The 24,822-nt window shown below is 40.0% G+C and overlaps 1 protein-coding gene across 5 annotated transcripts in view; it reads right to left on the bottom strand.

Annotated features, from left to right (window-relative positions):
- The window catches only part of COL25A1 (collagen type XXV alpha 1 chain), a 412,520-nt gene that overhangs the window by 133,803 nt on the left and 253,895 nt on the right, over window positions 1–24,822 (bottom strand). For all 5 annotated transcript variants that reach the window (XM_043545532.1, XM_043545531.1, XM_043545529.1 and 2 more), the window contains exons 6-7: window positions 7,367–7,393; window positions 7,175–7,201 (exon numbers count right to left, since the gene is read on the bottom strand). In XM_043545532.1, the coding sequence (XP_043401467.1) occupies window positions 7,175–7,201; window positions 7,367–7,393 (54 nt within the window). The remainder of the gene's footprint in view (window positions 1–7,174; window positions 7,202–7,366; window positions 7,394–24,822) is intronic.

Genomic DNA, 24,822 nt, shown 5'->3' on the forward strand with positions numbered 1-24,822 from the left:
GTCAGCAGGAGAAGTTCTCCCGCCGACAGCACTGTGCACAGTAGCACTGATGTCGGTGTAACTTATTTTGCTCACGGAGCGGGGGGGCAATATTTGCATCCCTAAGTGACGTAAATTTGCCGACATAGGCGGTACTGTAGACATAGCCTTAATTCAGTGGGAGCAGGATAGACCCAACGTGTTGTTTTTACTCTGCATTCACTGGAAACATATTAACTAAAGCTACCGTGCATGTATTAGTCAATCGGGTTTACAAACAATTTGACTTTTTCCCCAAATACTCCCTCAAGAGGCAAAACGTACTGATATATTTAGTGTCCATTGAATGTAGAACATTTTATAAAGCTCTTTTCTAACAGAGTCTAAAATGTAATAGGCAAAAAAGTGATTTGATTTTAACATGTAATCAGGACATTTTTTAATTTTAATGAGCTTGCTGTCATCATGCCAACTTCTGTCAATACTGGAAGAAATTAAAACAGTTTTCCCACTCTCAAGTATAGAACCCGTAAAGCATCAATTGTAACACAGCAATTTCTTTTCCCTAAGCAATACATACAGCACCAAATAAGCAGCAAATTCATTAAAGGCAAAGAGGAGGGAGGCAAGGGTTAAGCAAATAGGAACATTGCATTACTATCTGGGCCTAACTGTTTTAACAGAGCAAAAGAATCTGTTTAATCATTCAAGTCAACAAAGGTTAAGATAATAAAATAAACTTCTGAATGCCTTGCTTTTCTGGAACCTAATCTCTCCTGCTTAAGACATTTTAAAGATGCTATCAGTTTTGTGTAGACCCAGCTGCTAGGAAAATTTACTTGAACACACCATGAGGAGAAAATAATTTTATCAAAGTCGTTATGTATGGCTCCTAGGTGACTTGCTATTGCACCTAGCTCCCAAAACTAATTTAGAACCAGCTGCTGGCTTACGATTTTTTGATCTGATAAACAAGAAATCTCTCATGTATCAGGAGTGAATGACAGAAGCTGTTTATTATGTCATTTGCAGGAAGATGATAGAAGACTGATTAAGATACTGTGCTATGGCTGATTAGCCTCTGCACATTCACCTCTCAAAGTCTATTTTCATTAATTAGGCTTCAAACTCTGCTTGGACAATAAATCCTTTGCCATCTAAAGGTGGCAGAGTTCCTTAAGTAAAAGTCATTATGAAATCTTCAAAGGCTTTGCTAGTTTCTAATCTAATAATTTTAAATTGAAGTGGAGTTGAGCAACTGGAACTGAGCAGTGGCTCAGTACCAGCACTTATTCTAATAGCCCACAGGCTAAAATACATCAATTTTAATTTTCAATGTCATGACTCAGTATAGCAATGCAGATCTCTACAGTCATGTTGTGAAACAAGCACTTTCATGGAGATTGATTCGGGAGACTTACTAACACTGAGCCTCTTACACTTGTGATTGGAGGAATTCTAATTCTGCAGGTGACCAAAAAATCTGGTTCAATCCGAATTTTTAAAATAAGTAACAAATTCATAAGAGGTTAGGTACAAATATACATGGGCAGAAAACAAACTTACTCGGGAAGATCAAACATTTAGGGTAGGACTTTCAAAAGGGCTCAGCACTGGCACATCTCTAGTCCTATTGGCGTTAACAAGGCAGGCCAACACTGAGCATTTTTGAAAAATCCAACTCCTAACAAACATTAGCGCCTTTAAAAAAAAAAGTGGAAAAATACCCATAACTTCATGAAAAATGCAAGTCTCTGAACCTCCAAACAATGTTTGCAGGATCTGGATCCTTATTTGCAATACTAAAGGAATACTTGTGGCACCTTAGAGACTAACAAATTTATTTGAGCATAAGTTTTTGTGAGCTACAGCTCATTTCAACGGATGCATTCAGTGGAAAATACAGTGGGGAGATTTATATACATAGAGAACATGAAACAATGGGTGTTACCATACACATTGTAACCAGAGTGATCACTTAAGGTGAGCTATTACCAGCAGGAGAGCGGGGGCGGGGGGGAGACTTTTGTAGTGATAATCAAGGTGGGCCATTTCCAGCAGTTGACAAGAACGTCTGAGAAACATTCGGGGGGGGGCATAAACATGGGGAAATAGTTTTACTTTGTGTAATGACCCATCCACTCCCAGTCTCTATTCAAGCCTAAGTTAATTGTATCCAGTTTGCAAATTAATTCCAATTCAGCAGTTTCTCGTTGGAGTCTGTTTTTGAAGTTTTTTTCTTGAAGAATTGCCACTTTTAGGTCTGTAATCGAGTGACCAGAGAGACTGAAGTGTTCTCCGACTGGTTTTTGAATGTTATAATTCTTGACGTTGGATTTGTGTCCATTGATTCTTTTACGTACAGACTGTCCAGTTTGACCAATGTACATGGCAGAGGGGCATTGCTGGCACATGATGGCATATATCACATTGGTAGATGTGCAGGTGAATGAGCCTCCGATAGTGTGGCTGATGTGATTAGGCCCTATGATGGTGTCCCCTGAATAGATATGTGGACACAGTTGGCAACAGGCTTTGTTGCAAGGATAGGTTCCTGGGTTAGTGGTTCTGTTGTGTGGTTGCCGGTGAGTATTTGCTTCAGGTTGGGGGGCTGTCTGTAAGCAAGGACTGGCCTGTCTCCCAAGATCTGTGAGAGTGATGGGTCATCCTTCAGGATAGGTTGTAAATCCTTGATGATGCGTTGGAGAGGTTTTAGTTGTGGGCTGAAGGTTATGGCTAGTGGCGTTCTGTTATTTTCTTTGTTGGGCCTGTCCTGTAGTAGGTGACTTCTGGGTACTCTTCTGGCTCTGGCAATCTGTTTCTTCACTTCAGCAGGTGGGTACTGTAGTTGTAAGAATGCTTGATAGAGATCTTGTAGGTGTTTGTCTCTGTCTGAGGGGTTGGAGCAAATGCGGTTTATCTTAGAGCTTGGCTATAGACAATGAATCGTGTGATGTGGTCTGGATGAAAGCTGGAGGCATGTAGGTAGGAATAGCAGTCAGTAGGTTTCTGGTATATGGTGGCGTTTATGTGACCATCACTTATTAGCACCGTAGTGTCCAGGAAGTGGATCTCTTGTGTGGACTGGTCCAGGCTGAGGTTGATGGTGGGATGAAAACTGTTGAAATCATGGTGGAATTCCTCAAGGGCTTCTTTTCCATGGGTCCAGATGATAAAGATGTCATCAATGTAGCGCAAGTAGAGCAGGGGCATTAGGGGACGAGAGCTGAGGAAGCGTTATTCTAAGTCAGCCATAAAAATGTTGGCATACTGTGGGGCCATGGGAATAAATGGACACAAATCAGACGTCAAGAATTATAACATTCAGAAACCAGACGGAGAACACTTCAATCTCTTTGGTCACTCGATTACAGACCTAAAAGTGGCAATTCTTCAAGAAAAAAACTTCAAAAACAGATTCCAATGAGAGACTGCTGAATTGGAATTAATTTGCAAACTGGATACGATTAACTTAGGTTTGAATAGAGACTGGGAGTGGATGGGTTATTACACAAAGTAAAACTATTTCCCCTTGTTTATTACCCCCCCCCCCACTGTTCCTCAGATGTTCTTGTCAACTGCTAGAAATGACCCACCTTGATTATCACTACAAATGGTCCTCCCCCACCCCACCGCTCTCCTGCTGGTAATAGCTCACCTTAAGTGATCACTCTGGTTACAGTGTGTATGGTAACACCCATTGTTTCATGTTCTCTATGTATATAAATCTCCCCACTGTATTTTCCACTGAATGCATCCAATGAAGTGAGCTGTAGTTCACGAAAGCTTATGCTCAAATAAATTGGTTAGTCTCTAAGGTGCCACAAGTACTCCTTTTCTTTTTGCGAATGCAGACTAACGCGGCTGCTACTCTGAAACCTGTCATTTGCAATACTGCATCTCTGTCAATTGGAGATGTGTTATATAGGGCCTTATTTTCAAACCAGTAAGCATACTATTGTCCACCTATCTTGTGCATGCTGTTGTATATGCAAATCAAGTAAGGTGAACTTCCACAACTCTGAAAGAGTGTATTTAATTTCCCCCCTAATAATTTCAGAGTGATTTAAGCAAGGAGCGTCTTTAAATTTTTAAGATCAAAATAGGAAAATTGAAAAAGGGGTGTGTCTGAGGGTTGCAAGAGATGTTCTTCTTTCAGGTATAAGTTAGGAGAGAAGGTGATGATCTACATCTTTCTCTTCATTTCACTGGAGATTTTGCAAGCTTCAGGGTCCCATTTTCACCCTGGCAAATCTCCACTTTTTACTTTGGTTTCTTTTACTAATGAAAGTGCCTGAAAGAAGAAGGTGGCTGTTATAAAGGCTAAGGGGCTCTTTTGAATTTTCAAAGCCATAAAAATGGCTTGGAGCAGTAAAACCTTTGCTATAAGCAAGTCTGAGCTTCAAAAACATTTGTAAAAAGTTTCTTATATAACAAAGAAACTGCAGGCTCCATATCTCCAAAAGATGAGCTAGTTTAAAAGTGTCCAGGACTTTCAGGTACAGTAACCAGTCTATTTTCAGGCTTTTTGAATGTAAATGTTGATGTCATTCCAGTATCACTTTCAGGCAGAATACTTCTGGGAACAATAGAAAACATGATAGTGGCACCCACCACAAAACCTATGTTACATACGAAATGATACAAAACACACAGAAAAGTAACCAAGGAAGGAACAAGTGGGTATAATTTCATTTTGGTCCATGATGGATTTACACCAAGAACTTCCATTAATTACACATGTCTAATCCCCTGGCAATGCAAGTTGAGCATATACATCCTGAAGACAGTAATCAGAAAAGATAACTATTGTAGCATGAAAAATAAAATAGTAAGAAGCACTATCCTAATATTTACACTTGAAAAATCTGAGGAAAAAGAAGGAAAGGCTCCTGTAAAGCATATCCAAACTCATTTTGAGAAAGATAAGGACATGAGAAAGGAGACTCTGAAAATTCTTAAATGATATCTACAAAATTTCTTAATGAAACTCTTCAATACAGTGTAAACTAATTAAACCTCTGATGAAGATTCTTATGTTCTTATTCTTATACCCCCATAGGTACAACACCCACCCGCTCTCAAGAAGCATGATCTACAGTACAGGATACCCTCTCCCAACTTTGCATCTCCACTCCTGATCTGTTTTTACTATTCAGTCCTGCATCTGAGCCAGTCTCTCTGATATCTCCTGCAGGTTGCCTCGCTGTCAACTTAACATGTTTAAAGCTGAACTCTTTGGATCTGATTCTTCTGTACCTTCTAGCTGCATTGACTAGTCTAAAGTCTAACTAGACTTGCTAGCCCCAGGACTGAGGAGCTGTAACAATGGTTTAAAGCCACTTTCTCCCTTTCCCCTCATTCTGGATTTGTGCCAAGACTGCTGGTCCAGTCTACAGAATCTGGGCCCTTTTCTCCTCTCCCATGGCCTCTCCAGTCCTCCCATTCCCTGTCACCATTAACACTTCCTCCATTCTCGCATGACTTGGGAGCCATTTTTGATTCTACCCTCTATCCTGCCACACCCAACCATGCCCGTTGCAAATCTTTTCATATTTTACTCAACAGAATTGCCAAGCGCCAGCGTGTTCTCTCTTTCCATCCTGCTAAAGCTCTCACCCAGGCCCTGATGATCTCTTGGCTTAACTCCTGCAACCCCCTTTCCTCTGGCCTCTCTCACACTTGCTTTTGAATTCCTCCACTGACAACTCCTTCTCCACCACATCAAATTCAAGATCCTTCTCCTCAGCTTGTTAAGGCCTTTCTCAACTCTGCCCTTCCATATATCACTCTCTTGTACCTTCCTGAGATTGTTCCTTGCCACTTTTGCTTTCCTAACAATGCCAAGCTTGAATGCCTGTATGTTCATTTCTCCCACCAGCACGTTTCCACCGTCTTCTGTGCAAAATCTCATGCATAGAATACCTCTCCAAAGTAGTATAGAGACGCTAGTCTGCCTTCCTCCAGATCCCTTCTCAAAGATTCACTTTTGCCACGATGCCTTCAGCAAACAGTCAGCTCAAGTAGATAACCAGTGAGGATTTCTGAGATCTATTTTAGCTACTTCTATCTTATAATTAAAAAACAACTTTAAATGATTCACAAACATTAAGTTGCGCATATAATCATTCTAGGTGACAATGTGCTGCTTTCACTATTACTCTTGTCATCCTTCTTCATTCTTGCCTTTAGTTTGTTTCCTTCTCTTGTTTGTCTTAAATTAGATTTTAAGCTGTTAGGACTGGGACTGCAGCTTTCTAATGTCAGCACATCACCAAGCATAATGGGGCCTGACTGGGGCTTCTAAGCACTACTGTCGTCACAATAATATGGCCAAGTAAATATGTTATGACTTTAAAGATTTCTCACTCACAGTAAAATTAAAATATATTAACTAATTGACAGAAAACGTGCCCTGGCATGAGAAAATGTATAAACATGCAACTGAACTGAGCCTCTGCATCATTAGAACAATATGTCCAAATATTTGTATAATGAAGAACGGATGTAAAGACAATGAACTGGCACTACCAACATAACAATTTGTTCACCATTGTATTCCTGTGATTAAAACAAACACAATACTTAACAACTAAAATAACTCCACAAGGAATGTGTTATGTTTACATCACTAACGCTAAAATTTTCTCTGTTTCTAACTGCTTGGGGAAAAATGCTATGTTCAAGAGACAATAATATTATTCTATTTGGTACATGTATGTAGGCACAAGAACTAGCCCATGAATGTGCCATGTTTTTATAATTCTCTAAATAATGGATATTTTAAGAGAAAATATGGGACCAAATTTATTATAAACCCCACATGCCCTCTGCATTATAGGAGTCCATGCAAGACCTGAAAGATGGCTGGGAAAACTGGAAGGTTTACTCTGGCAAACCAAACCAACTCTTACACAGCAGAGCACATTCACTGTCAAATGCATTTCCCCCCACTAGCAGCAGTTGTATATTTTCATATATAGTGAAGTATGTGTGGCTATTCTTACTCAAATGCTTCCCAGAGACTATTTGGTTATATTTGCTGTCCTGCAGACGCTTACTACAACATGCAGGGTAAATGCAGCTAATAAGCATGATTAGCTAAGACACTATATTTCATTTAGTTTTGCGCTAAGGACTAATAGCCTACTCAGGGAAGGGGAAGTGCAACATTTTTTTTTTTTAAGATGCTTACCCGAGGGCCCTGATCACCTTGATCTCCCTGCAAAGGGGAAAGATGAGATGATAGTTTTAACACAGCATCTGTGTGCTACCCAACTCTCTTACATAATTTCACATCATACTGTGTCAATATAAACTATGTGTTCAGTTAATACCAGGAGGGGTTTCCATTTATTTTGTAAGTGTTGACAATATGTGTACTCACCTTCTCACCTTTTGGACCAGGAGGACCCTGAAAAAAATAGAAAAAAAATTGACAAATTATTGATGCTAATGAAGTTCAGTGATCAGTTACAGGGATACAGTAAGAAGCAGGTCTGAGTGATCCAGAGATCTATCCCTAATGTTATGATTTCTTACGGTTTTCATTCCATAAGCCGCAGGTATTTTAGGGACAGGTTCTGCAAAGATTTAGTAGCAGGTGTAGTGGGGTTACTCCTGTTGAGTTGTGCACACAGTCTTCAGTGGGACTACTCACAATAGTAAAAAACATGAGTGAACTCCTGGCAATAGCAAATGGCAATGGCAAAACTCCCACTGACTTCAACAGAGCCAGGATTTCATCCTACATCTGGTAATAAGCGTTTTCTAAAACAGTAAAACTTTTTACCAAATATGGCTAATAAATCTGTCATGTATTTTGGCAGCCTTCTTAAATTAGAAAAGTAATGGAAAATTAGATTAGGAATTCTAGGAGCATAGCAAGTCATGTTCAGTCCAGTGGCATACTGTGAGTGGTAGAGGAAAGTGAGCTCTTCTTTATCAGAATTCAGTTTGATATGACTTTTCAGAATGAAGGATAATTATTTTAAAAACACCAGACAAACAAAATGGTGTAGTGGTGATATTAGGGTGGCACTATAGGTTCTTTCATTATTCTCTGTTGTCTGAACAAGTTCCCAACTTCTGTGTTGTGCAACTGTTCAGAATCAACTTTCTAGACCCAGTTCTCCAGCTATGATTTGTGGATCACTTGCTGGTAGTCTGCACAGAACTGGCAGATTAAATGGTGCTGACTCTGCCTACAAGTTTCCAGCTCCTTCTGAAGATGTCCAGGTGTTTCCGTGCAAAGAAGAGTATGGGCAGTGGTAAAAGCATCTGGAAACAAAGGGGACAAGCCCAGTCTAGTTGTGTTCAATAGGGGCCATGGCTAAAAGAGAAGAAGAGGAAAAAAGCACCACTACCAGAGAGCGGCACCACCAGCAGCATAGTTAAAACTAACTAAATATCTTCCTAATGCTACTTTTCCATGTAAGCAAGCAGTATAACTGCCAGAAGGATTTTTAATAATCACAAATGGGAGGGGAAGTGGTTTGCATTACTTGCAAATGGAAGAAGTGGCCCATGAAACACTGTCTATTAGGATGCTGGCTACAGCGAAAAAAGCTTTGAAAATTCCTGTGCTAGCCAGTTTCTGGTGCATGTAGGAGAGCCACTTCTACTACACCTTTTAAAGAGATGCAATTATGTTAACTTCTGTAGCAGGCCATCTCTTCTGGCTGGTGCAGGGGGGAAGAATCAAGCCCTGGCTTCCTCCTTTCCTTCCCATTTCTCCTTTGGGGCAGCTAGAGGAGTGGAGCCCTTGCACTCAATTGAATACCATGACTGTCATTGTGGCCCTCTCCCCCTTATATTCCCACACAGAGGCTGGACACCGTCCCCCCCCCCCCCCCGAAGTTTAAAAAACAAGTTAAAGCACAGATAAACTTGTGATGAACTTTTGTCTGTGTGCATTCACTTGGTCAGCTTACACACTGAGGTTCACATGACAAACAGTTAAAATTGCATGCAGAATTCTGTATTCTGTGTCAGCAACTGACCCCATGAATACTTGTACTGATGTGACTCAGAGGGATAATAATGCAGCACATTTTCAGCAGGCCTGCTTTAAAACATGTGAATATATATATATCAAGCTTGCAAGCTCTCAGACAAACATATATCAACATTTACGAATAGTTACTGCAGAATAGTGTCTGAGAGTATAGCAGGTGTGTAGTAATTGTTGGCAAACACTGACTTTAAAATGGTGACCACTGAACCGAGAGTACAATATCGACTGTGGTTACATTCCATTACCTTAAAAAAAATAATCCTTTAACTGACCCTCGACGACCCACCAATTGTGCACTATAGCTAAGGGACCAGATTCAGTAACGCTGTATATTACACTCCCTGTGCCAGTGAGGCCTCTGCAAACCAAAGGTATTCAACTCAAGGAAGGGCAGAGCATTTTACTGCCACTGTACTCTCTTGCAAAAAGAAAAGGAGACTTGTGGCACCTTAGAGACTAACCAATTTATTTGAGCATGAGCTTTTGTGAGCTACAGCTCACTTCATCGGATGCATACTGTGGAAATTGCAGAAGACATTATATACACAGACACCATGAAACAATACCTCCTCCCACCCCACTCTCCTGCTGGTAATAGCTTATCTAAAGTGATCATCAAGTTGGGCCATTTCCAGCACAAATCCAGGTTTTCTCACCCTCCGCCCCCCCACAGACAAACTCACTCTGTTGCTGGTAATAGCCCATCCAAAGTGACCACTGTCTTCACAATGTGTATGATAATCAAGTTGGGCCATTTCCTGCAGAAATCCAGGTTCTCTCAGCCAGCAGGAGAGTGAGTTTGTGTGTGTGTGGGGGGGGGGGGGGGGGGAGGGGGGGGTGAAAAAACCTGGATTTGTGCTGGAAATGGCCCACCTTGATTATCATGCACATTGTAGGGAGAGTGGTCACTTTGGATGAGCTATTACAGCAGGAGAGTGAGTTTGTGTGTGTATGGGGGTGGGGGAGTGAGAAAACCTGGATTTGTGCTGGAAATGGCCCACTTTGATTTTCATGCACGTTGTAAGGAGAGTGGTCACTTTGGATAGGCATTACCAGCAGGAGAGTGAGTTTGTGTGTGTATGGGGGTGGGGGTGGGGGTGAGAAAACCTGTATTTGTGCTGGAAATGGCCCACCTTGATTTTCATGCACGTTGTAAGGAGAGTGGTCACTTTGGATAGGCATTACCAGCAGGAGAGTGAGTTTGTGTGTGTGGTTTTTGGAGGGGGGTGAGGGGGTGAGAGAACCTGGATTCCTGCAGGCAATGGCCCACCTTGATTATCATACACATTGTGAAGACAGTGGTCACTTTGGATGGGCTATTACCAGCAACAGAGTGAGTTTGTCTGTGGGGGGGCGGAGGGTGAGAAAACCTGGATTTGTGCTGGAAATGGCCCAACTTGATGATCACTTTAGATAAGCTATTACCAGCAGGAGAGTGGGGTGGGAGGAGGTATTGTTTCATGGTGTCTGTGTATATAATGTCTTCTGCAATTTCCACAGTATGCATCCGATGAAGTGAGCTGTAGCTCACAAAAGCTCATGCTCAAATAAATTGGTTAGTCTCTAAGGTGCCACAAGTCCTCCTTTTCTTTTTGCGAATACAGACTAACACGGCTGTTACTCTGAAACCTGTACTCTCTTGGGATTTCAGTTGGTGGGGGTGAAATGCAGTTATTCACAGTCTGGTTTCAACAGAAACTCCACTGGCAGAAACTGCTGAAGGCATGGTACAACTGTTGCAGCTACAGCCCTTCCCGACCGGTGCCACCCACTTGTTGGGCTCACAGGCATGTAATTAGTCCACTATGACACAACTAAGGATGCAGTCAATTTGCACCACCACGACCTTCTTCCCAGGAGACATGCTAGAGCTCTGGGAACATGAATGTGAATCCAACTTATGACTTTTAATAGAGCTGGTTCTATTATTTGTTTCAAATAACTTATCCAATGATTTTTGCCCTCTTTTCTCTTTGTAGATTATCCATGAAAAAACCCTGCTTTCTGTGAATTAGTTAATTATTCACAACTGTCTGATGGCTCAGATTGGTTGATGTGAGTATTTGCTTTTTGCACAATATGGCTAGTTACCCAAGTCACATGGTACTGTTTCTGTTTATTGATTGGACATTTTATAATTTAAAAGAATGCACCTTTCTGCTTACAAATTATCCAAAAGTATTCGTTAATGTTCAACAAATCTACTGTATGAACAAATAAAAATATCTTTTCAAAATGGCCACAAGGGCATTTTTGGTGTGAATACTCTCACAAACACTTGTACTTTTATTCACAATGCTTTTACTTTCTGTGAGCTTTCTTGCAAATAAAAATAAGCTCTTGTACATACCAGTAAAGGGAATCAGTGGCATTTCATTGTAAGAATATTCAAGTAATATTTTATGGCTGTATTCACCCAGCTCTAATTTTTGAGAATACCATTTCCATTGTTTTGGGAACTTTAAGAAGGAAATCTCCAACCCTCGGCCTTTGACATCTTCTTTCCATTTGTGTGGAGAAATTCTCCCAAGGTTGTACTGCAGGTTTTATTGATGTGTGTGTTTTCGGGAGAGGGAGGAAAGGCTGTACGGATTTGGTCTGAGGCAAAGAGATGTTTGTGGAGGTGGGGTGAGAGTTGGGGACTGGTTTGTTTAAAAGAGGGCACGTGTTGCAGGGGGTTTGTTTTTCCCCAAAACTCTATTCTTTCTTCTTAAGAGCATAGATACAAAGAACTGAGTGAGTTAAAAAAATGCTAATTTCGAAGGCTGCAACAGAGATGTCTTGCCCTTTTTCCAAAGGAGCTTTCTGTGCTTTCGTCTGTGAGATGGCAGAGATCAGGCCTCTAACTGCTGCATAAATGTGAAAGCATTTTGTGTCCGTTATGTGAAATGTCTGAGGTCAGAACATTTCTGAAATAACTTTACTATGTTTTCACTGGAAACAGAGGCTCTTTTCTCAAAGAGTAATTATCTACTGCAGACTGCCATACATTTTCAAATACAGTTTATAGCCTCTTTGGCATACGCAAGGCCTCGTAAATCACAAACACATGCAAAATTTGCATTCATAATTAGGTGATAAATACTGCTCTTTTTAAAACAGGGTGTTCCAAAGCAGACTGAAAGGCGTCCAGGCACCTGCCAACTGAGAACAAAGCTGAAGTAAGGGTCAACTATATTTTACAGCTGTTGCTGCCCCTGAGTACAGACACAAGCTTCATTTATACATTCAGGATTAATGGCAGGTGCTTCTTTCTTGCTGTCTTGACTGCAGCCACATTTCCATTCCTTTGTCACATCCTTGTTATTATAAATGGGTATACAAGGAGTGGAAGGCCAGGGCAGTGTGATAATGCACAGCATAAGGCCTAATCTTGTAGTCTGCATTCAGACAAGATTCCCATTGAAGTTTATGAGAGAATTATCTGAGTAAGGTCTGCAGGATTTAGCCCATAGGCAGTATTTCATGGCACATTATCTAAAAGGTGCTAATTTTTTTACTTTACTCTACCGTGACAGCTATTTCCCACCTGTAAAAGTGTTCTGATGATCATAGTAGCAACTTCTTCTGAACAGCCAGTATTTAAATCAAACAATTTAAAAAATATATTTGATTGTGCATTCTGTTATCTTCCAAGCTAGTCCAACTTTTCTTTAAAAGTATAAGTACAGCCACAATCTTCCCCTCATTATAGACCCCAACTTTAATCTGCATAACATGTCTCTGCATTAAGAACTAGTATACTGTATATTCAACAAAGAAGTCTCCCAACTTTACTCTATGGTCTGTCTCTACATATGATCTGTTTCTATACAAATAGTTAAACAGGACATGAAACAATGAGTGAGGCTCAATAATTTAATAGGGAAGATGTAGAGTGTATTATGTAGTGTGACACCTGACAGATCAAGGATACCCAAGAGAGGCAGTTTAAAGATATAGCAATATGCCCAGGTTACACATAGAAGACCAGATTCACAGCTGTGGACTCCAAGGTGTGGGTCTCTGGTGACAGTAAGTTCATTCCACTAGGAGCAGTAATGCACATGTGCAAGTTACCAGCAGTCTCCGGAGGCCAGAGGTGATGGGCACAGGCCATGAACTGTGTTCAGTAGCCTGTGATGATACAAGGTCAACACAGGCAGTGCATCCACCAGTGGGGCTTCTAGGGAACCCCAAGTGTAAAACAAAGCTGTTCTCCCCTAGTAGAACTGCTGTGGAAGGGGCTGATAATACTTTTTTCTCCCTTCTCCTCTTTTCTACCCCTCAGCTAGCTTCCTCTGTGAGCCCCAGCAGAGGTACTAACTTTCTAATGTGCCGGGGTGTGCTCGACCCCTGCTGTGCCCCAGGTCCCGCCCCCACTCCACCCCTTCCCCCAACGTCCCACTCCCACCCTGCCTCTTCCTGCCCCGTTCCATCCCCTCCCCCCGAGCGCACCCCACCCTCACTCCTCCTCCCAGCGCCTCTTGCATGCCATGGAACAGCTGATCGCAGAAGGTGGGAGGTGCTGGCTGGGAGGGGGAAGAGCTGATCAGGGGGGCTAGCGGTGGGTGTTCAGGACCCACCATTTTTTCCCCATGGGTGCCCCAGCTCTGGAGCACCCATGGAGTCAGTGCCTACGGGCCCAAGGAGATCCCTGCACACGTAGGACTGAATCTGGTTTGCAGGATTAAAAATATCTACGAATTAATTTTGGACAAAATAATGATTTTGTCACCGAATTACAATGCATACTGGGGCCTAAGGAACGTTTAGAGGTCAACTGTGGTCTTCTGGAGGGTGCCCAGGATGAAACAGAATTAAAGAACTGACTACAAACAAGAGACAGCATCAATGCAATTGCAGAAATGCAACTGATTAGCCAACTAAGAACAAGACACTTTTTAAAAATTGTAATATGCAGGTTAGATTAGCCCAAGCCAAGTCTTACAGTAAACACACAAACCCAGGACATAACCCAAAGTTGTTCCTTAACCTGGAAGACTTATCAGGCAGCTTCTCATTATTGATAAACTGGCATTAAATCATATTTTCAGAATTATATAAAAACATAACATTAACCTAGAATTTTTTGCTGTTTGTTTGTTTTTTGAGGATTTTATTTCAGTGATGGAAGGTAGTTTCTGTAGGTGAGGAAGAGCCATTTCACTATGAAAGTATTGATACTCCTTCCTTCACAATTTTGCTCAGAACTATCAGCTGTCCTGAATTACAAGAGATTTCCTTGACTTTGAAACTAAAATTTACATAAAACTCATAGAAACCCAGCAATTATTGTAAAATACCATAAGATTGGATATGCTGAATTATGAAATGTGATGTTATAGAAAGTATTAAGAAAAGAGTTACAAAATCATTTTAAGCTTCCTGCCCTATTATTTTTCTCGTTTCCCTTATGAGTCCAGGAATGTTAAGCAGCATGGTTTTGGACTTCATTAAATTTGACCATGTTTGCAGACAAAGTGCTGTGCTAGCGGGCACACAATGCCAACATCTCACCTTGGATCAAATTTACTAATGCTCTCCAAAATTTCCAGTGCATTTGTAGAGCTTCTTCTTCTTCTTAACCAATCCTGCCTCCATCCCCTTTCTTGGACATGTTTCATTCTCCCCCTGGGATTCTCATAGCTTCTCTTGGATCATAAACAATGTTGTAACAAATTTTGCTTAACTCTCTCCCTCTGCACTGCAGTTTCTTTTTGTGACATCTTTCTTCCAGAAAAGAAGTCTTCAGATTTGACAGTATAATTTGTACCTGACTTAATAATCAAGAAACACTATGAAAGCGTGCAAAAAGTAAGATGTAAAATCATTGTACATAACATATCTTAGATAAACAATTCAGTCTTGTAATTTACTTGTTGATGTCAATGTTAACCTTAACCTGACATTTATTTACACCACCGTATCCAGAATGCAGTGATATACACTGCTATGCAAATCACACAGGTTCTTAAACTGCAGGTTAGAAAATATGATCTATCCAAGAGGTACCAGGAAAGTGAAGACTTACATTATAATAGCACTGATTTACACATGTATATTCACTTCTAATGCAGTGTTGGGGTTGAGATCAGGATTTGCAGCCTTACAATACTGCCCTTGAAGCTCTCAGAGAACTACAGTGTCCAGTGGTTCACCACAGAACTCTTCCACAGTGCTTCCAGCCACCCCAGTAATCAGGAACCAAGCCAGAGTATGAAGCTCAGATTCCCAGCATGTTAGTGCATTGTGCTATTGTTATATGTCCTTTGAACACATTATCCTTTATCTTGCACGCATTTTCTTTGGTTAATCAATACAGCTGTCTTCTTTTCCGCCACATGCTTTTCTCTGAAAAATCACAAACCTTAGTGCAAATAATACTTAAAGTAAAATCCAGCATACTGAAAGAATATGCCTAAGTGTCCACTGCCTGGGTTTTATAGACAAAGGGTCAAATTTACCTCCAGCATAAGTGAATGCAACTCCATTTACTTCAGTAGTATTGAGCCTGCCTATACTAGCAATGCATTTGGCCCAATTTCTCTTCTTAGCAGTCCAACAATATAAACAACCAGTCAAGCATAATGACATTCTCAATCAAATTGTTCAGTCTCTTCTGAACCAGATCTAGATGAGTATCTGCAGGTTACGCCTAGACCCGCTGTGCTAGCATGACACCATGACCAAGAATATAATGGCAGAGAAATGAGGTGCATTAGCAGAACCAGAATACTGAGGTAATTCTCTCATCCAGAATAGTCAGACAGTTCCTGGATGCCATTTGTTGGCTAATACAATATAATGAATGTACTTCTCAGATCAAAAAATTTGAGCCATCACCTCATTGGTCACAATGTGTTTCCCTATGCTCATACTTTGCACCTCTGCATAAGCATGAATTTACTAATACTCTTATGTATTCATGCAAATTTTGAGCACTTATGAGGATGGATACAGTGAATTCATAAAGCCATATAAAAGATTATTGTGATAAAATGAAGATATATCTGTATTGTTAAAATTATGACAACTATCGAGTAATTAATTAGTGATGGACAAACCATAGAAGGATTAGTATTTATAGGCCAGTTCAGATATGCACCCAAAACTTTGTACTGCTTAAACATATGAATCTAGTACATAAGAATATAAGAACAGCCATACTGGGTCAGACTAAAGGTCCATCTAGCCCTGTATCCTGTCTTCTGATAGTGGCCAATGCCAGATGCTTCAGAAGGAATGAACAGAACAAGTAATCACCAAATATTGGCAAAAAGTGCTGACTGAGTCCTTTAGAAAAAGTGCAGCATGGGTGAAGGATGTCCACATGGACCCACCAACATGTCTCAACCTTGACCTGGAGGGAATACCTCACATCAGGATGAAATCTCGGCCTCAATGGCCATTTCACTCCTTGGCATCCTGCTGAGACTGCCATCCATGTTGGTTTTTATTCTGGGGATGTGGAGAACTGTTCCTTGGGAAATGGAATGAAACCACCCAAGTTACACAGGCAGCTGAAAAGCTGTTTGGTGATAACTTTCAGTAACAACCTATCTGAGTCATAACTTATCTTTAGAGACTGGCCATTCAGAGACTGAAGCAGCACAGTTGTTAATTTCCTTTTCCCTTCCTCAGACTCATTTTGGTATCTCCTGTTCGGTCCATTCTTCCCCTGCTCTGGGGATGGAGTCCTATTCAATCTCTATTCTGGAAGATGTCAAGTGGTGCTCTTTTCTTCTTCCTGCCAGGTTCTCTCTCAACTGGGATTATATGTGTGTACCCATGCCAGAATTTCAATGTAATACTATATTTCTCACACTAGTGTTCACTCTGCATCTCTGTGTTCATAAGTAACGAGGGAGAGCATAATCAGTTATGTCACACCTCAAGCATGGAAGAGGGAAAATGCTTTCTAACGCCCCTTAACACTAATAGAAAGTATTTGTTGGAAGCCACGGGCACTTGATAGGATTCAATAGCAAGAGAAAGTACAGTTGACTCTGGCATTGTACTTTTGTTAATAAATATTCACTGAAGTCAACAGAGATTATTGAAATTCAGGTAGCAGAACAATAAATCAATCGCCTGCAAAAGCTGCATGAACAAAAAAGGACGAAGAAGAAAGGAATAAAAGGCTACCTTAGAATTTACAATAAAAAGGAACTAGAGACTGGACAAAGAATTATCAAAGCACCTTTCCACTGAAAAATTGTGTTTATTACGGTGTCAAACTCTGTTACGCTGGAAAAGTGAGTTACAGCTATAAACAGATTTATAATTTCAGATTTCACACACCTTTCATTGTACACTAAAGATTAAAGTGGCCATGAAACAAAACAAGAAAAGAAGGAAAAATAAATAGAACTGCTAGATCTTCCAGTCAGCCACCCGTATTAGGACTACGAATGATATTGTACAAGTCTGTATTTTTTGTGGACACTTCTGTGAGGATAGCTTTACTACTAAGCTATTTTTCTCAAAAGATATGATGTTCATTTGAGCCCAGGCCTAAGAGGGCCCACTAGGTACTGACTCTGATCACAAAGCTCTGCCTTATGGAAGCAATTAATGTGGTCTAGAACTGAAAGAACACTTGGGAGAGAAAAAACCTTAAAAGGAAGACTGATATAGTCCAGTGAAATTCAGGGCTTATAAAACTACATAGATCAGAGAAGCATATTCTGGATTTCTTTCCTAGCACAATACAAATTAAACAGCAAAATTATACCTCCTGCCAATCAAAGCCATAAACCCTTTTTTTCCCAAGGTCTTTTGAGATATAAACATACTGTTAAACCTTTTTTATACTTTTTATTTATTTTACATTTCCCTTTGCAGATTTTTCTGAACTGGCATGTTCTTCCATTTACTTCTAAAAGTACAGTATGAAAATAGCTCCTTGATGAGGCCTAGGAAATCTTTATATCATTTTAGGTAACTGTAGTTCACAATGTGATGTTTTATTCATGTTAGCTTAAACTTGAAAAGCAGCTATTTTAAGGCAAAGGTTGTTGTGGTTTGTCCAATTACCCAGTGGTCTGGTGAATAACCCAGTGCCTTGTGAAAGACTTACTTCAGGGGGTGATTTTAAGCGTCTTTTTCTTTTGGATCACAGCCTCTAACACCTTGAAGAAAATTACTTCTCCTGAGGGTATGCAAGAGAGGTTCAAAATACAGTTGTGCAAAATATTTTGGACACAACTCTTTTTTGATGAAAAATGCATATTTGGGTACATTGAAATATTTGCAAATCCATGTTCAATTTGTCTACTGCTTCAGCTGGGAAAAAGTTCTGAAAAAGTCAAAACAATTTTTCAGTGTGAAATGACTCTTCATTTAGAATTTTTCTTCCATTTTATTTTTTAAAAGGTTAAAAAACTAAAATTAAACTTTTGCTCAACCCAAAATGACATTTTTTCAACTTTTAATTAAAATTTTTTGTTTCCAGTTGATCCAGTGCCAATTCTGGCTATGTTTACACTGCAGCTAGGAAGGTGTTTCCCAGCACAGGGAGACAGAAATACACTAGCTCTGCACTAGAAATAGCAGTGTGACCATGGTGACATGGGCAAAGGCACGGGCCACCCATCCAAGTACAATCACACCTGACCCCTGGGTATGTACTCAGGTGGCTGGTCTAAGCCACCTCAGCCACTCTTCTATTTTTAGCACACTAGCTCAAGCAGAGCTACCCACCCATACTGGCCACCCATAGTGGGAAGCACATTTCTAGCTGCAGTGTAGACATACCCTGAGACTAATGTGAACTTGTCACTATTAGTAGCCAGTTCAGGAGCAGCACTGCTGCTTACTGACATCTGTCTTTCAAGTACTGACATCCGTCTTTCAAGCTCTCTTCCCACTTTTGGGGCTCAGTGAAATCTCTCTACTTTCGTCTTTCGGGGAAAAGCATTTAATTATATCCCAAGCAGAGCTTCCTGCAACCAGGAATGGAGAAGAGCAGAACTAAAGTAAATGTTGGATTCTTAGTAACGTGAAGTCTTTAAATCTTGATTTGAGAACTTCAGTAACTCAGCGAGAGGTTATGAGTCTATTACAGGAGTGGGTGGGTGAGGTTCCGTGGCCTGCAATGTGCAGGACGTCAGACTCCATGATAACAATGGTCCCTTCTGGCCTTAAAGTCTAAGAGTCTATGAGCACAAGACTCCTGCAGACCACTAGGGACCTTCCATAGGTGATGGGCAGTACGGAAAACTCTAAAATAAGTTGCTAAAAATAAAACTATGAAGCATCTGATTCGTGATGAGGTTCATCTGTCACTAACTAAGCGCTGAGCACTGGCCAAGATTAAAATGTCAATATTTACCAACATTTTCACAGCACAGTATCTACTGAAATAACTACATACTAATCGATGGTATGTCGACTTGATAATTGCAACCACTGCACATTTTGTTCAGATTTGAATGACATTTTTCAAGACTGTTTGGTTTTCCACAACCTGAAAACAAGATTTAGTTATTGAAAATACTAAAAACAATGTCTCATGATATCTGCTATTAAATGTCGGGTGCCTCTTTTGTAGAATTTTGGGCCCAGTTCAGCTCTCAGTTACATAGGTGTAAATCCAAATGACATCAATAAAAGTTGCATTTACATAACTGAGCAGAATTGTGAACATGGCGTTAAAAAGTACCGTGAAGGCAATTTGTTGTACAGCCACATTAGCATTTGGCTTTTAACATAAGCATTTAAAAATCTGGGGGCCAAATTCTCCTCTCAGTTTCACCAAGGCAAATCCAGAGTAACTCTATTTACTTCAGTGGAATTACTCTGGATTTATCTTGGCATCAATGAGAGCAATATTTCAACCTATGCTTGTACTGTATTTTTTTCTTCCAAATTTTACTATAAACTACATTACAACACACATTCATTCTTTCAAGGAAGCAGAAAACCAAAGAAAGAATTAGATTTCCTTTTAGAAATGTCTACAAATACAACCATAAAATGCAATTGTAAAAGAGGTGGCAGGTTATATTATATAAATCATGACTGGTTAGAAGGGCAATAGCAGTAAAATATTAATATGAAGCCATAGCTGTGTAAAATATTGCCCAAGGGATAGAAGAGTTTCTGAGATTGTAATATAATCTCAATACCCTAGGAGTGAAGGAATTATTTCACAGTCTAGGTAACTTTTTAATCCTTAGGGTATGCTAAAGCTTGGGAAAATAACACGCAAAAATGTTGGAGTGAAATTTTGCACCATTGAAATTGCTTTTTAAATTTTCCTGTGGGACTTTATGTTTCCTCCGTTTCCATGCTACCTTGCACATCCTGTAGGTCCTCAAATAGTTTCTCTGTCTGCCAATGTTGTTGCAACCTCAGACGTTGTGTAAACAAATCATAACATCTTTTTAAAACAAAGTATATTATAGCTGTTTATCAACTGTGCGTAATAAGAACTGTAGAACTTTACATAATCTAAATCCATCTGAGGCAAATTAAAGTCCAGCAGAACACTACAAGATATCTAAACATCCTATCTGAGTCATGACAAGATAGGCAAAGTCTGGAATTCCTGGGTTTCTATTTCTGGTACTGACATGGATCCGTCAACCCTTGCTCACACAAGTAAGTCAGCTGAAGTCAATGAGACTACACATATAGTAAAGCCTACTAGTGTGAGTGATGGTTGAAGGATCAGTCCCTTAACATCTCTGCATCAGTTTCCCCATCCGCAATAGGAGATAATAAAGACATACTTTATAGAAGTATTCTGCGAATTAGTTAATATTTATAATGTGCTTTGAAGATGAAACACCCTATAAATGCTACACATTATTGTACATCAGTTATACATATCTACACATATTTAGACTAATGTATATATAAACATGAGGTGACTAGAGAGATTTTTTGTAACCTCTGAGGCTTGCAACATTTTTTAAAAAGGAAGCAATTTAAAACAACATAAAATTTATTAAAAACAAAACTAAAAATTTTCCTAAGAGTAATATTTTTGTCTGCAAAACTCAGACCATCTTCAGGGGAAATTACACACATATGTATGTGTATATATAAATGAATATTTATTCTTTTGGCAAATGATCACTAGCAGACGTACTGAATAATGCAATTGTATTATATTTCTTCAAATATATGTGATTCTTTTAAATGTTCCCCAGCAGCTCATGATGCTTAACATTCCTTATGACTGCCAGTGTTTGAGATTATCCAAGAGCCTCTATTATATAGCAGGGCATCCAAATTGTGTTCCATGGGCAGAATGTGGCCCGTGGAGTTCTGAATTATGGCCTGCTATACATAATGGTGACCTGTAGAGATTACAGGTTGCAGCATGCCATGCTTCATCTTGATGCAAACAGGCAAATTACTGAAACTGCAGAGGACATTTTGACTTGTCCTTATGAATGGAATTACAGTATTTCCTACCACACTGAGTTCTTTTAGCATCATGTTATCCTCATGTAAATGTGACCCATATGCATATAAGCAGAATAATGCATCACCAGAGCTATGCATGCCAGCTCCTCATCAAATGCACATAATGTATTAAATTCCTGAAAGAGAAGGTATGATAAGAGTATTGTTATAATACCAAAATATTAGTGTAAGTCTTAAACATTTCGGGGCCTGCTCCTGCAAATGCTTATGCATGTAAGTTTACTCACATGCACAAGTCATTGTAAAGTGGGCCCTTACTGAAAATTTAGGGTAAAACCAGGACCCACTGAAGTCACTGGAAAAACTCTCACTGACTTCAGTGAAGTCTGGATTTTTCCCATGGTATGCATTACTAATCCAGCCCCTACACACACAACTAATCTTTACACTTGTAAGCAGTCCTGCTGAACTCAACTGCACTACTCAGACTCAGAGAGTTTAAGGTCATAAGGGACCATTAGATCATCTAGTTTGACTTTCTGCATATCACAGACCCTTAAATTTCACCCAGTTATTTCTGTATTGAGCACAATAACTTGTGTTGGCTAAAGTATATCTTTCAGAAAGGCATCCAGTCTTGATTTGAAGACATCAATAGATGGATAATCCACCACTTCCCCTTGGTAGCTTGTTCCAAAGGTTAATCACCCTCACTGTTAAAAACGTGTCCCTAATTTCCAATTTGAATTTGTCTGGCTTCAGCTTCTAGCCATTGATTCTTGTTAAACCCTTCTCTGCTAGATTAAAGAATCTTTAGTATCTGGTATTTTCTCCACATTAAGCTATTTATACACTGTAATCAAGTCATCTTTCAATCCTCTTTTTGATAAACTAAATAGATTGTGCTCTTAAATCTCTCACTGTAAGGCATTTTCTCCAGCCCTCGAATAATTTCTGTGGCTCTTTCTTTTCAACATACTTTTAAAAGTGTGGACACCAGAACTGTATCCAGTATGAGTCACACCAATTACCAGAGCTAAAATCACCTCCCTACTCCTACTCACTGCTCCCCATTTATATGTCCAAGGAATGCATCAGCCCTTTCTGCCACTGCATCACACTGAGAGCTCATGTTCAGTTGCTCGTCCATGATGACACCTAAATCCTTTTCAGAGTCCTGCTTTCCGATATAGTCCCCCAGCATTCCTTGGGTCTGGCCAGCATTCCTTGTTCCTAGATGTATAACTTTGCATTTGGCTATATTAAAACATATTTTGTTGGATTGGATCCAGCTTATGACTGTCCTGTCCTCATTGTTGTATACCATTTTGCCAATCTGTCTCATATGCAAATTTTATCAGCAGTAATTTAAAATTTATTTTCAGCTCACTCATGAAAATGCTGAATAGTGTAGGGCTTACTACCCAAGTAGAAACACACCATTTGATGAGGATTCCCCAATGGTAAGACCCTTCATTTTCAGTTTTTACTGATTTTTACTGAAAAATTCCCAGGTTTTACAAAAACTTCATTTTCTAGTGATTTTTGCCCAAATTTTGGACCATGCAAGTACATGAAAATACCATTATGTTAAAAAAATCCAATAGATTACATTAGGTAGATGTGTTTATGTTAATAATAAACTAGTCTAAGTGTCAGTGCCAGGCTGTCAAAGTAAGGCAATGTAGTGGAAGAGACATACATACATACGTATGTACATACTATTAATGTACAGTTCATGAAATAAACCACAGCATTAAACTGCTTTTACTTCAATGGTCCCCAAACTGTGTGGCATGGAGGAATGTCTGGGGGGTGCAGTGGAGCCCAAGCCAGCCCCCATGGGGGTTGGGGAGGGAGTGCCACCCAGCCCCACTCTGTCCCCAGCTCCGCTCTGGCCCTGCTGCCAGCCCCACCCCCAGCTGCAGCTGTGGCCCCGGCCCCACTCCTTAATAGATTGTTGATGCATTTATTTTTATCAACCAAATGTGTAATCTCCATCAAATAATTAAATTAAGGTTTGTTTTACAAGACCTATTTTTCACAAAAACATGTGGACTAGCATTAATTATATTCCAATGCTTTATTAATTGGTAAATGGTGAATTCTCTGTAAAGCGACGTCTTTAAACCATGGTTTGAGGACTTCCGTAACTCAGCCAGAGGTTATGGGCCTGTTACCAGGGTGGGTGGGTGGATGAGGTTCTGTGGCCTGCAATGTACAGGTATGCGGTTGCGTAGGGCCCCATAATAGCTAGGGACGGCCCTTCTTAAAGTCTATGAGTCTGATTGAATCCCATGTGAGCTTTTCTATTATTTTGCCAGGGAGTGATGTCAGGCTAACCAGCCTATAGTTACCTGGTCAACCCATCTGCCCTTTTAACATCGGCACAACATTAGCACCTCACAAGAATAAGGAGTGCTTTATTCTCACAAAAGATACAGGATCAGGCCCTATACAGTAGAAGTCAGTTCAGATATTTTAAAGCTGCCCAACAGTTTGATAAAGAACAATGCTTCTCAAATTTCTTGATTTTTGTTTTGTTTTGTTTAGCTTCAGTGAAACTATAGGAATCTGCAACAGACTGAGCTGGAATTTAGAACTGAAAGAGAGCATGGGGATCATTAAAAATGCTAGGGTAGTAGGCATTTAATACGGAATACAAAACATATGTAGTAGAATAGTAAAATACCATGTTATATACTTGAATATGGCACAGTATTTTGCTCTGACATAATTCCTAATAAAACACAGAGGACGCTACTACATTTTCACAGCTTTTCGGACTATACCAGTAAAATGTAACTTTAATCTGACTCAAAACTAGGAAATGCTATGGGAATACAAGAGATGTTTCATAGTTCATTAATTGTTTTTTGACAAGCTGTTTGTAGACTTCAAATAGGAACCACAGTATATGCTTGCAATTGGCCTGTTGTGCTCATGTGTGCTTTGTTGAGTAATACTATACAGAATTAAGGAATGCAAGACATTTTTTCTCTTCTTGCCGTGAGAAGATCTAAGTGCTAAGAATACCGTGGTGATGAGTGTGAAATCAATTCCCGGTTAAAAAGATAGAATGTGCATGGTATGTTTCCACTTAACACTAACGTTAAGTGTGTGAGACGAGGGGAACAGATCCATCCTGGTTTTGTCTTAAAAGAGGTATTGGTGGGTTTCAGAAGCTATGGGCCTATCAAAAGAAACTAGAGATAACACCCTTCAAATAGAAGTAGATGGTTAATTTGTTCTCCCTGCAGCCTCTTCCTCATGCCCCCCATTAGTAATTATTTGATTAAAGTGTACCTAGGTCTCCCAGGGCCTAATTCTGCAACTGCTGACCAACACCTGCAAGGTGCTGAGTGTCCTCAATTCCCATTAATTTAATTGGGAGATGGGGGTACTCAGCATGCCGCACAAGGTGCTCAGTGCCCTTAAAGATTGAGCCCCACCTATTCAGAGAATCT

The sequence above is a fragment of the Chelonia mydas genome, chromosome 4 (genome assembly GCF_015237465.2).
Source record: "Chelonia mydas isolate rCheMyd1 chromosome 4, rCheMyd1.pri.v2, whole genome shotgun sequence".
Classification (NCBI taxonomy): Eukaryota; Metazoa; Chordata; order Testudines; family Cheloniidae; genus Chelonia; species Chelonia mydas.